We start from the raw sequence: 14544 nt of genomic DNA on the forward strand, positions 1-14544 counted from the left end.
CCTGTGGCCGCCATCAGGGCCCAATCAGACAGCGTCCACACACATTCAAATGTCACAGACACAAGCACGCCACACACCGTGAGACGCATGCATGTCCCCCACCAACTCCTCTGATGCACCAACGCACAAACAAGAACATGCAAGGGCGAATACACACGCACGCAATCACACACAGTCTGAGAAACGGGCATTCTAGCCCTTCACTTTCAAAATCCTGCCACAAAAGCTTGGACTTGCTTCTGAAAGGTTTGGGAATACATGGATGTATTTAACTCTAGTTCAAATGTACATCGAATGCGTATCAAACCAAACATGTGCCACATGCGTGTATATTTTTAGGGCGGCAGTGACTCAGTAGGTAGAACGGGTCGTCGCTGATCCCGACTCCCTGAGCAAAACACCTAACCCTGCTCCCGACGAGCTGGATGTGGTATTGTATGGGTGACCACCCCACCAGTGTTTGTGTGAAAATGTGTATGAATGTGTGAATGTCGGGCAATAATTGAAAAGCCCTTTTAATTTCAAGTTGCTGCTGGTTTGAAAAGCGCCTTTATAGATGCACTACGTTGAACTGCAGTGCATAACGCAAACCCCTGTTTTGGTTTCAGTGTTTCCGGGCACTGTGCTGTAAAGGACCCCCGCCACCGCGACCAGAGTACGATGTGGTCTGCATTGGGCTGACGGGCGCGGGGAAGACCAGCCTGCTCTCGCGCCTCTGTAGCGAGGGCAGCGAGGGCATCGTACCCACGACAGGTGAGGACATCATGGGTAGAGCCCCTTGACACCCTGCAACTAACTGCCAACCTGTTTGTCTCTGCAGCATTGGGCTACAATCGTGTGATGATACAGTATTTATTATTGAACTGGTGATCAGTAACTGTTTACGCCTCACTGTTAAGCTACTGTTCTCAGCATTCCCCCCCTCTTGGCCTCTTTTTTAAAATGTCAGAGAATAATGCATGTCCCGGACCTCCCTAGACATCGCTCCTGGCAGCTAAAGGTTCACTGTTCATCTCTCCCAGCCTTTATTCCCCATGAAGGTGAACCCTTACGTTCCTGATTTCTACATAGAATATGCCAACCGGCAGCCAGACTTCACTTGCCTACATTAACCCCCGAACCCCCACTCCCTTGTTTATTAACTGGGGCCCTATAACATGCTGAAGGGGGGGAACGGGCACCTGTTTATCGCCCCCACTTGAGTCGAATATTTGAATGGATTAAGTAGGCCAGAGGATCCCCATCTCTACCCTCTCCGTCTGCCAATGGCTACAGAGGGGCAACCGGGGGGGGTTCCGTCAGTTCGCTCCTGCTGGGGCCTTTTATGAATTTACACTTTGAGCGAAGCCCCGAGAAACCAGAGCAGGAGGTTCAGCGGCTCGCGAGGCGCTTTGGGCTGTCTTCATCGATAAGTTCTTCCCCAGCCTCCTCCTGTGTGTGAATGTTGGCAGGTGACGCAGTCCCAGCCAGGACATGTCAACGTTATTAAATAGTTGTTCTTTCTGCTATTTCCTCCCGTCCCGTCCTGTTCAATCACTAGAACAAACCACACAACGCATAGTAGCACTTAAGACACAAGAGATATCTAACCCCGTGGAATAACATGCTTATTGAAACCAAACCTGACAAGGTTGGACCAAGCAATTTTTTTACACTTTTCCCCTCCACAGATATGTGCTAAGATATTTGATTTTCAAAGCAGCTGGTTTGAAACGTTTGGCCTTAATATCCAGAGATCCAAAGAGCAGAAAGTGAAGCTGGCTCCTCTAAATTGTCCTTGGGAAAGTATGTTCAGAAAACCGATCCAGTTCATTTCTTGGGTTGAAATCCAGACCGTCATTTGTAATCTGTCCACTTAAAACGGTATAACGTTCCCCTAAACTATGGAGTGCATTTTGTGTGATCTTTAAGAAGGTGTTCTTATCTCTTCCCAGGTTTCAGCATCAAAGCAGTGCCATTCCCAAACGCCATCTTGAATGTAAAGGAACTTGGAGGTGAGAATCCTACATCACCTTGTATATAGAATAGAACCCATGAAGCTGCATCTGAATGTCATCCATCACTCCTATATACACAACTAACTATTTTCCTTGAGAGGTCGATTGGTTCAACTGGGTTTTGTAAAAGCGACAACCATGTCTATGTGTGATATTTCTGCACACTTGAATCCATCAGGGTCAGCATTGACTACTTATAGGCCCATGTAAAGTTGAAAACAAACGTGTGCGTAATGTCAAACATCGCTGAGAAAAACCCAATTTTTGTTCAAATATTTAAGCGAGCTCCAAATCACTCTGTAAACATGGACATGTTACACGCATGTCTCCCGTCAGCTCCCCGCAGCCGTTACCACACTCGTGGCCAAAAAGTACACAAGCAGGTTTGTTTACGCGCGCGCTGTCGTCACAGAATGACGTTCTTTGGATAGAAGACAGATCTTCTGGCAGCCCGCGACCCCAGCGGTGCTGCTTGAGGAACAGGAAGCGTTCTTGGATGTCCAGCTACCCACGTGGAAGCCGTTTGACGTTTAATACACACACTGATTGGGGATGTTGAGGAAGAGATGCAGAGGGGAAGAGGATGGGGTGGGGCTGGGAGGTTAGGGATAGCGTGAGGGGGTGGTCTCCCACAGCTGTTTTAAGAGGCAGTGCAAGGGGGGGCGGGGGGGGCGGGGGGGGGAATGGAATGATAAATTATCGCTTTCTGCTGTTTTGCCAGCCACTCATCCCCATGCCACAATTTATGATTTTGTTAGGAGTAAAAGTAATTTATGTTGTTTTGCACACACAAGGCACATGACAGGTGTGCAGCATGTTTTGAAGCCAGCTCCAACCTAACCAGCCTACAAGATTCAAAACACACACACACACACACACGCACACGCACACGCACACGCAAAGAAAGAAGGAAAACACTAGGGAGACCACCAGAGAGGCATGCTACCAAATTTGGACAGAGAACTCTGAGGATGGGGTTCAACTTCACACTAGACCTTTCTGGACTAGGTCAAAGCCCCTCTGGTAGCACTGTGATTGGAGAGAACCATGCAGGGTCCATGGAGCGCACCGTCAATTCCTGCATGGCAGTGTGTAAAGCTATTGTGTTTGCCCCGCTCCCCAGCACCTCCACACACCTTATCTTCTCATTAACCCATTTGTGCCGGCTGCTGCGCGGCGCAAATGGTTAATACGCAGAGGAGCCAAAGGGAATGCGTATAAGTCACAATTTGATCCAATTTTGTTAAGTTTGTGCGATTGACGAACAACGTCCATCTCTTTGTTTAAAATCGTACTGATTACAGATCAGGTACGATCTAAGGTGAAACCTGCTATTCGAAGCACAGACTTATGGTTCAGCAGGTCGAGCAACATCCCTGTTACACCTTCTTGCGATTCACCTTCCTGGGGATCAATGCGAGATACGTTTTGTTGACGAGCAGTGTTTCTCTTTCTGGTTAACCTTCCGTTTCGGTTTTAGTCTTATCCCAACGCAGAACCTCTCTCCTTTGAACTCGTAAGAAGGGACGACTAGCTCAGCTCGGCCGCCGCCGTATCCTTTTCCTACACGGTCTCCCCGGCGGCTTGGGAGAGGCACGCCGACGCACGCGGCCTCGTTTCACGCACCACGGCGCAGAAAACGATGCGGCTGGGGGACGCGCGTGACATCACTGCTTAAAACCCACGATGCCTCCGCGGCCTGTCGTCTGCCTTCAACCCTGACGAAGCCGAGGGAGGAGACACACGATGAGCAGCCCGGGGGCCCGAAACGCTAACCCCATCCTTCCTTCCATCCGCCCTGGTTTTTTCCAACTACAAAGGTCACACGGTACCGACCCTCGGGATCGAGTGTTCCAAGGCGGTAACGCAACTCGGAACAACTGACAACAGACAAAGCCCAGATTAAGTACTTTGTTGTTGTTTCCTACCGGGGGAGAATTATCGGGGAATTCTGTTAGCTCGTTATTAAAAGCAGCCAAGCAAAAACTCGATCATCTCTAGAAACTCTGGAATAATTAACGTTGTTTTATTGAAACAGCCCTCGCATTGTGTAAGGCCACTGCCTCTTGTCGGCAGATTAAAGAATTAATTTAGACTTTTTTGTTGTCTTTTTCAAAGCCAAAGCAGTACAGGGCAAACATGCCAACACGAGCCGACAGAAAAAGCTTGCTATGTCAGAGGAGAAACATAGGAGACACAGCCACTCGTGCCTCTTGGTGTGGGGTGGGTGGGTTGCAAAGCGTGGGTGCTGAGGGAGGGAGGTCACGTCACCTCCGGGTGCCCTGAAATGCAGCAGGGTGTGAGCTCGTGAAATGCCGTGGTCGGCTCGTTGCACTCTGGCGAGCCACAAACCCCTTGTTGTCGTGGGCTAATTCTGGCCGTGCATTCTCCTTCCTCCCTGGAGTGCGGGGCACCAGGTTGTCCTGAGAGCCAACTGGCCTTATAGACAGTGGAGGAATCATCCAAGGGCAGTGGATGGCATTTATTTTGGGGTACCTGCTACCTTTTCTTTGACTCATGTTCAGTGGCTTAGTGGTTGTAGGACCAAGCAAACCACATTCCTCAACTTTCTTTGGGCTGCAAAACAGAAATTTGTATTTGTTTTATTATCCGTCCTATACAAACTCTGACGGAATGAATCATTTCACCTTTTTTGTGCAGGTGTGCAGAAAAATCTCAGGATGGCAATTAATGTGTTGCCTTGTGTGGAGGCTATGACCTTGCACAATTGTTCAGCAATTTGAGTCGTCAGATCAATCTGGAAAGTTTATTAAAAATTGTGGTATTTAGGAAACAAACATTCGGGGGGGAAGATCACCTGAAGCTGCTTTAGCCGCTTTTATGCTGGGCACCAAATGCATTTTTGTGCCCCAAACGCATATCGCCTACATTTGCTCAAATTTAAATCCAAAGATTGGTTGGTTAATGTCCATAGAAATCACTGAGTCCATAGAAAGCACAGAATGCACTGTCCAGGGGGATAAAACAAGTAAATATCAGTCACTCATCCTTCCCTCCTCTCTTTTGCCAAATGATGTGGGAATCTTAATCGTTTAGGTGATATGATCTTGTTTAATCGGTCGACCACTGCCAAACAGCAAGGCATGCCCGGCAGGAGAATGCGCTATTGTTACTGACATGAGCTATCGAATGACACCTAAAAATATCCCTCTTTCTCTTTTCAAAGCCCTATGGTCGAATACAAATTGTCTACATAGCATGCAAGATCCACATGTGAAAACCATAAAGACATTCTGTTTAAAGACAACTGTTTTGATAGGTCTCTAGATTTCTAAGTGCTACATGCAGTATCATGGTCTGCGTTTCAAGTCCAGTCCATTTAACTTTGTAATGCAAGTTAAATGTATGACAGGCATGAAATAGCACACAATGATGACAGTTGTGTTTTTAAAGGATTTTAAATATTTATGTTAATATCTGCTTTGGTGCAGGTCGGTGGTCATAATACAATAAAAGGGTACCAAATAAAGCAAAATACAATGCAAGTTATAAACACTTACTGAATTAGCATCCAGCCTTAATATACACACTGTTAATGTGCAAGTATGTGTGAGAGAGGGAAAGTGTGTGTGTGTGTGTGTGTGTGTGTGTGTGTGTGTGTGTGAGAGAGTGAGAGAGAATGGTGACACTGACGTCAGGTCTAGACAGGCTGTGTGTGCCCGAGCCGCTGGGTGACAGCTGATGGAGTGCTGGTCATAACGAACGCTATACTCATCTCCACTGATCCATAGTGCCACAGCCGCCACACAGAATAGCCCGAGCTTCCTGTTTTGAAGGAGACGGCTGCACATGTGATCCTGTCGCGCTGCATCTGCGCAGACATTTTCTGCTTACACGTTTTTTCGCAAAAAATAGAAATATGTCACGTTATTTAAAATGTAATAATAATTTTGCACCCAGATAAACCGAGCGGGTTTGAGTGTTAATGGTCGACATGTGTGACGGTAATTGTTGACGTGTGTGTGTGTGTCACTGTGGGAAGGAGGTGCCTGTCACATATTATAATATAACGGCCTTCATGCAAGGTTAGGACTCGTGTGAATTTCCCTTTTTGTTTTAGTTTTTTTGCCTTTCTTAAGTGAGTCTGCTCGCCCGTGTATAAGGATACTTGTAATCCCTCACTGGCCTTTAAAACACACACACACACACACACACACACACACACACACACACACACACACACACACATACACATACACATACACACACACAGCAACAAGGGAAAACATCACAGAGCATTTGACCACCTACAGGCAGAAGGAACTTTGTGAGCACATCCCTGGAGCAAACCGCTACATTGTAGTCATTGCAAGCCCAATGTGGTTTGTATTACTTTCAAGTGGGCCCACAATGTGGTTCGCGTTGCCCAGCAGGGAAGCTGTTCCTCTTAGTAAAGGAAGAGGCCCGAAACCAAAATTGAAATCATTTGTAAATTGTCATTTGGGCTCAAAGCAGATGCTATCCAGCCTGTTCCGATATAAAGTTCTGAGAGCTTTTTGAAGAGACAGCTGTGTAACCGACCCATGGCCCGGGCCGTACCACCAAAGGATATTACTGTGTACTGTGTACTCTTAGTTTTATTGTATCGGGTGAAAGGTGCGGCACCAGCACCACACAGGACAGCCCATTTTAATAATGACCATGAGGCCCACTCTGAATCGAACCGTACTAGGTCTGCAGCTTACTATTATTTAGATAATTGTTAAATCTTAAAGATCGTTTTCTTTTCATTGCATCGTTTAATAATTGATTCTGTAGATTGTCATAAATCGGAAATGTCATCACCAGTTACCAAAAGTAAATGTGCTTGCTTTATCTGGCAAGCAGCCAAGAAAAGCCAAACTATTCATTTTCTAAATACCCACAAACCAAATATTTGAATTCAGCTGATATTGCTCTATAATAGTATCAGGTTCATGTTCTTGTGGTTGCATCGGTGTGTCTAGTCACAGCACGCCATTAATAACGGCTAGAAGTCCAGGATGACGCCCTAATCTTTGTTTACTGAGCTGTCTATCAAAGGTCATAAGTCTAAACGTCTTGCTATACTCTTTGAAGAGAGCGAAAGAGGGAGACGGGTATTTCCAGTCTGCTTAATCCCGCGTTAAGTAACAACATCCAACGCACAAATGAAACGCACAACGCAGATCACAGGGAGGATTTAGCGATGCTGCATGTCTGGAAGCTCAAAGAGCAGCTCCTTTGCCAACAAATGTGTAGTAAACGAGTTAGAAGGGCCGGTTGCTGGTCGGAGGCCAGGGCCTCACACAGGAACTGTTTACTTAACAACAGAGCCTGCAGGGTGACGGGTGTATCCACAGCTCAAGTGCTTTCCACCGTGCTCCCAGGCTTCGCTGCGTTCCACAATGAAGTAAGCAAGCTGTATTACTGGGGCCCTCCTTCACTTCCCCGCTGCACCCCTTCAGCCCCAGTCCTCTTCCCCGGCGCTCCTTCCCTATCGCTGCATTGTAGCTTCTCCATTTGGGGGGGCTGTTTTTGGTTAAGGGAGACTTCAAAGACTGTTTTTTTTGTTGCTTTGACTCTAGTTCAACTTCCAAGAGTGAGGAGGAAGAAAAAAAAAGGTGCAGATTAGCAAGATGTTTGCATTTTGTTTCAAGGTAAAAGAATCAGGCGAGGGAAATGTGTATGTGTGTGTGTGTGTGCGTGTGTGTGTGTGTGTGTGAGAGAGAATCGGAGCCCCGTCATATCCACCAGCAGACACAATTGGGCCCAACAGTAGCATAATTCAGACCAAATGGAAGTGGAGGCTGGTTCTTTCCAAAACAAATCTAAGGCCATTTTAAATGTATTTTATTGAACCATAAAGCACCATTGGTCAATCATCACTTGAAGAGATTGACAGGTTAGAGACAAAATCAAGTTTTTTTCTACTCTGTAATTGTTTGTCTACGTCTTGCCAGGCTTTTAATGGGCTCTTCATGTTATCGCTCACTTTGTAATATATGCTTGTAGACTACGTACACACGCTATAAGTATGCGTTTCCAGGGTCCCCCACACAGACTCATCTCAACCTTTACTTTAATCCAGCTTTGGTGTATTTCTGATGTCACTACAATCCATGATCATCCAGTGATCCAGGAAATTTACTCATCCCATTGTGTATTACTAATGTGTATTACTATTCTTGCTTAATTTTCCTCATAATATCCAATGGGGTGCAATCCACTGTTTTTTTACAACGTTGTGTATAGCTGGTGTTTTCCAAATCCAGGTATGTCAGTGTTCATCACAGTCAGTACAGGCAGTATTGTTCAGGCAGAGTGATTTCCACTCCAATCCGGCCGGACAGAATGTCTCCTCCATTCAGGCCAATAGGTGGCAGGAGTTGCCAGTAAGACATGAGTGACATTCCAGCCAACTCCCAAGCAGAGATGAGAGAAACTTCCCAGGCAATCTCTCAAGTGCCACTTTGTCTGATAACTTTCCACTCCAGTGAGAGGTGTGAGGAAAGAGAGAGGGAGGGGGCAGTGGAAGAAAGGATGGAGCAAGGAAGGAAGAGAGAGGAGGGGAAGGAAGGGTGCAGTGGAGTGACTGGGGGGGATGTCTGAATGTCACTGGAAGCATTGCGTGACGTTTAAAGACTCGCCAGGCTCACAGTTTGTCACCACTTGGCAATTACCTTGCTATGAGCAACTTTGGTTGAAAACAAAACCTGATGACGAGATTGTTGAGGAAGAAGGGCGATGACAGAAAACTGACTTTGAAATACTTTGTTTTATGCAAATGTCTAGGGTCAGGATGATTCATCGTGGTATGTTTGAGCTCAGTCAATCTTCAGAAATAATGTTGACAATAATATTGGAGAAGCGCTTCTAATTGTACTTAGTCGTAATTGTATGTACTCTCATGATTCTTGGCATTTCTGGGTTGTCTCTTCATGTTTGAATGCACTTAATGTAAGTCGCTTTGAATAAAAGCATCATGGAAAAAAATAATAATAATAATTTTTTGAACTGTATTGATCAAAATATTCATGTAGTGGCTATTCAATGACTTATTAGTGCACCATAAATAATATAAAAATATAACACGTATGAAGCCAGTATGTCACAAAAGTATAAAAAGAGACAATACGTTGCATTTCAATATCACATAATTATCCCCAAAGAATAACCAAATGTGATAAGAAAATAACAACGTTTTGGTTACAAGTGAGGTGTTGGTGAGGCTTTTCTCTGTGGACAGATGATTGTGAGCAGGACTTTCAGCCAGAAATACCAAACAATGCCGTCAAGCTTAGGATCATTGCGACAATGTGGCAGATATGGTTGGACTTAGTCTGCACATTGGGTTACTGCAATGTGTCAAATTCAAATTTCTCCCATGAGAACCAGCACACGAGGAGGAATGCCTGACGGCTTTAGCCCGGATAAGTGAGACAGTTGTGGTCTCCTTGACTGAACACCGGCGCCTGTGCTCAGGAGTCTAGCCCCTTTGCTGCTGCGGAGATAACAAGAAAAAAATTGAAATTTCTGAAGCGACGTGTTGAAAAACCTCTTGTGATTTTTTAAAAGTGCGAAAGGGACTTCTAAATTTTGTGACGTACCAAAATATAGTCTTTGGGGGGTGCTACAGGGTAAACAAGTGATTCATAAGTTGAGGGGGTTCTTTCTAGTTGAGTGAAATGACGATCATAATATCCACCCTGGAGAACATGTGCAGAACAAGCCCACAGAAACACGTCACCCCCACGGCGTCGCTGTTCCTGCTGCGGTCTCCCGTAGGCATGGTTCTGATCATTAGGTTTTTATAACTCCGTAACTCGTGTGCCCTGACTGTAGGTCTGGTAGATTATGGAAAAAATCGAAATCACGATTATTTTGGTCAATATTGAAATCACGATTTCTCGACACATTATGCATTTATTCAGCATTTTACTCCAAAAAAAACACTTTGTATGTGAGAACTTTGAAATTTCCCCTTAAAAAATATACTCAAAATGTTCAAATGTTCAAATGTTCAAAAATAATGTACAAATATGTGTCCAGCTGTTCTGCCCAGTTTGACTCAAAATTCGAAATTACAATAAAAATTCAATTAATCGCACAGCCCTACCTGACCAGACTCTCCCGGGCTACAGGTGCCGACAACATCAAGAAGTATTGGAGCCGGTACTACCAGGGCTCCCAGGGTGTGGTGTTCGTCCTGGACAGCGCCTCGTCGGACGAAGACCTGGAGGCCGCCCGCAACGAGCTCCACTCGGCCCTGCAGCACCCCCAGCTCTGCACGCTGCCCTTCCTCATCCTCGCCAACCACCAGGATAAGCCTGCCGCGCGGACCCCAAACCAGGTAAGCCAAGACCCCTCCAGCCCTGCCGGTGCGGCCGTGTCTTTGAATGGATTTGGGACACACACTGAGAACGTTTTTATGTACGTTATGGAGACTGCTGTCTCTGCACCGCAAACACATGTGTACTCTGACTTGACAAGAACCAAGGTATCACGCGTTAACTTGGCTATTTCCTTTGAAAGTTATGTCGGATACACTACACATCAGTACCACGTTAAGACTTCCACACTCCTTACAAGTCCAGGTCAAACTGCCTTTTTGATATGAAAATGTATTAGACGTTTTTTGAACCTTTTTTAATTGTTAGAAAAATAAAAAGTGCAGAACACACACTGCCATATTTTCCCTTATCTTTGTGAGGGGATATGAGTGACCCATAGATCTTTAATGTTTTGGCATTTGTCCAGAAGGTAAAACTGTAGACTTCTACACCTCCAAAGGCACGTGTCCAAGCGTATTGACATTCTGTTCGGTCCTCCACTTACTGGTTTATTTTTATTTTCCCAATCAAAAACATTTCCTTTTTGGGATAATTTCAAGAATTTGAGGCACAGGATTATTCACTAGCATGCTAGGAAATTCTGTGAAACGGAAACATTGACATTAAAATAAAGTAGATAACATCCGGTGATTCATCGTGCTTTACACTACTTTCCCACTTAGGGGACCATTTGTGTTCACGGTTGAATTATTTTCACATCTTATTATAATTAATAAAAGCCTTGTCAGTAAGTTATGTACAATGGTCCTGATGCTGGCACATTTTGATCTAATACACTTGAAGGAGGCTGCTTTCAAATCATTGTCACTCTCCGATATTGGTTTTTTTATGAGACATTAAGACGAGTTTAATATACATCATGCCTGATCATCGACATAATTCAACTTGATTTGACCTCCAATTAATGGGAAAGATTTGGGAAACTTTTCCCTTCTACATACCACTGTCCTTACTGTTGAGGGGTTTTTGCCCGAGTAATTCACTCGCTTGTTCAACTCTGTGGAAACTATGATCTCCTGACCTACTGTCTGTCCGGAACAGCCTATAACCAACCCCCTTCCAGCACAGATATAGGAGCAATTTCTCTCTGATAAGCAACACCTTTTGCTAATAATAGAACAAACTTGTTGCTAAGTGGGAACCAGAATCAAGAAGTAGCTCCAGTCATCAGACAGCAACACTGATAAAGGGCACCGTTGTCTCATTGGCAGACATCGAAGATCAGCCGTCCACGTCCAACCACCATATATAGAAAAGCGTGCCCCCATAGACTGCCTGCCATATTAGGCCCACAATTACACATATCTGTTCCCGGCAGATCCAACCAAATCTCTATTTCCAGTGCACACCATGTACTGTAATTGCAACACACGTGTAGTCAAGGCTGATATTTTTCCATTGAAGGTGGAATATTCAGTTCATTTTTTAACAGCTGTTCAGCCTCCCTGACAGAACAGTCGGTAAACGTAAGGACACAGCCCAAATGTCACCGGTCATCTCTCCACCCCCCTTCTCCTGGACTAGATGAATCACTGTCGGGGCGTTCAGGGATAAATCGCAGTGAAACTGATATAGTCTTGCTTGGCTGTTCTCTTCCTCTCGAGCCACACTCTGCCCTACCTCACCATCATTAGGAATCAGTTGGTTAGGATATCTGTTGCTGCTTTCACTTTAATCTGTAAAAAGAAATATGAAAAAAATGCGGGCTTCCATTTCCCAGCTGCACATAAAAAATTTCATACACATACATACATACATACATACATACATACATACATACATACATACATACATACATACATACATACATACATACACTCATCGCTTTTGTAATCAAAAGATTGCTAGACAGGGCTGAAAAAATGATGACATCCTGTCATCCCTTGAGGCGTCTACTGTTCTAAAAACAAAAACTGTGGTGAGTGATTTCCCAAATCTGATCGCGACGGTGAACTGATATGAACCTGACGACTTAAAAACCCCTCCCCCACTCCATCCCAAAAAACAGAACAATTTCAGTTGCCATGGATTTCTGCATTTAAAAACTGGGCCTGGTAATCTTATGATACCTTGGCCCCATAACAATTTCCCTTTGTTTAGACTCCCTGTAAGCTCTAATTAAACATGATCAACTGCTGGCTGGAGCGTGACGTACGCCCTGCTGCATGAAGCTTGTGTCAGTAACGGGGAGGTATTGACAATCCCTTGCCGTTTATAAACACTTTGACACGTGAGAGCGGTTTATAGGGAGGAGTGAGAAGAGTCTAGCCTTAAGGCACTTATTCCAATGCCTCTGTGAGGTTAATCTCAGTTCATATTGTGAGCCTATTATGTCAAAAGAACAGGCTTCCTAGTACAGAACTGGAGCCGGTACTGCTCAGATTTCTACGTTATTTTCTACTTGTTCTCAATGTAGCAATAGTCATTTTTTTATGTAGCCATGAAGACTTTAAGCATTGGATTTCACGTTGTTGACAATGGCCATAGCCAAGATGAGAAACATGTAGACGAATAAAAAGAATTCACACATCGCAACTATTTATGTGCGGTAATCTTTAGCTTCACTCTAACTAACAGATGTAGCCAAGCTGCTACTATCAAAGAGGCTGGATCAGTGCATGTTGCCTCCTCAGCATCCTTTTACTCTGGGAAGCAGATGGGTGTTCTCATGCTTCATTGATGAGGCCAAAATGCTTCCCAAAGCAGGGATGCTAAATAGTAAATGAAAGTCACGTCACAAACAGGTGGCAAACTTTGCACCATGTCGCAACCTGGTCTCAGGTTAGTGCTATGTGATTCCTTCCACTGAGTCTTAAAGCTCTATTAAGGGTATGTCTCTGGCTATTGGTCCGTTTGTGAGCATCAGGTTATGCTAAATCCGTACAGTATCAAAATGACTACAATGTATTATATATTCATACATTTACCCAGTGAGAGGATTTAATTTGTCAAATTACCTAATTTGTTAAATTTGTTAAGGATTAATTGTGATAATTTTGAATCTATTTAAAAGTATACCTAAAAGTATACTTACTTATAAAAATGATGGGAAAAGTATAGAGTAGGTTTTGGAGTTTCGACCATCAGAGCCTGCAAATTAGGGCTGCAAATTCAGTGTCAGGAAAGGAAGTATTTTCAATGTAGTAAAGCTCAGGAGCGCCACTAAGGTGACCCAAATTAATATATATACACTACCACTGGGGTCAGAAAAGCATTTGTTTTTTTCAATCAAGATAACATTAAATCAATCAGAAATATAGCCTTGACATTGTTAATGTGATAAATGACTACTCTAGCAGGAAACGGTTGACAATTAATGGAATATCTACATAGGTGTATGGAGGCCCATTTCCAGCAACCATCCCTCCTGGGTTCTAATGGTACATTGTTCAGCTAATCGTGTTAAACGGCTAATTGATTATTAGAAAACCCTTGTGCAACGATATCAAGACAGCTGAAAACTGCTGAAAAGGTGTGAGTTCTCATGTAAACCTTATCTCTCCACTCCTCCCTAAACTGTTCACTAGGTTGTCAGCATAAATTAGACGCTTTGGCAGATGACAAATATGTGTGAGAATTTGAGGTTTGCCGAATGACTGACTTATGATCACCCCTGATTAATATATGATTTGATTAAGTCAGTGAGTATTTCTGCCTGAACGTCATTCATTATGCTTTGACCAGTTAAGATCTGAATGGTGGAAAAGGTGGATGGGGGATTTTTCTTTGGATGTTTTCCGCATTGACGTTGCTTTGCCATACAGGTTCTTAGCGTTCCTCCTATACATCCAGAGAACCACAGCCACAAGATCCTGATAAGGAATAGCCTACTTTGTCCATGGCCTAAATAACCTACCTTTTTAACTGCTATGCTAAATAATTGAGTTGATATGTGGTAAGTTTTATATTTAATGTACGATACGATATGGTGTGGAGAGTGGAGCTGCACAGGCACTCTGCCTGGAGCACTGTTTCAACAGGACTAGGATTACATGACAGGTTAATGGAGCTGAGAATTTGCTCATTCCCTATGTTGTCTGGAGATGCACTTGGACCGGCTGGGCTTCTATCTGTGTCCTACGATTGAACTTACCTCGCACCCCAAATTTGACCCCGGCGGTGCGCATGTTTTAACATGTACTGACGTGTCTAGGTGCTCAAGTGTCGGTTGGCAGCGCAGATGTTTTCATAAATTAAGAGTTCCAGAGTCTAAA

At 44.3% G+C, this 14544-nt stretch overlaps 1 protein-coding gene across 1 annotated transcript in view; it reads left to right on the forward strand.

The window, feature by feature from the left end:
- LOC307070954 (ADP-ribosylation factor-like protein 15) overlaps positions 1-14544 on the forward strand; it is a 93309-nt gene that overhangs the window by 37259 nt on the left and 41506 nt on the right. The window contains exons 2-4 of the mRNA XM_079729757.1: positions 609-753; positions 1935-1994; positions 10121-10329. Coding sequence (XP_079585883.1) covers positions 609-753; positions 1935-1994; positions 10121-10329 — 414 coding nt within the window. The remainder of the gene's footprint in view (positions 1-608; positions 754-1934; positions 1995-10120; positions 10330-14544) is intronic.

The sequence above is a fragment of the Pollachius pollachius genome (genome assembly GCF_949987615.1).
Source record: "Pollachius pollachius genome assembly, chromosome: 1".
Classification (NCBI taxonomy): domain Eukaryota; kingdom Metazoa; phylum Chordata; class Actinopteri; order Gadiformes; family Gadidae; genus Pollachius; species Pollachius pollachius.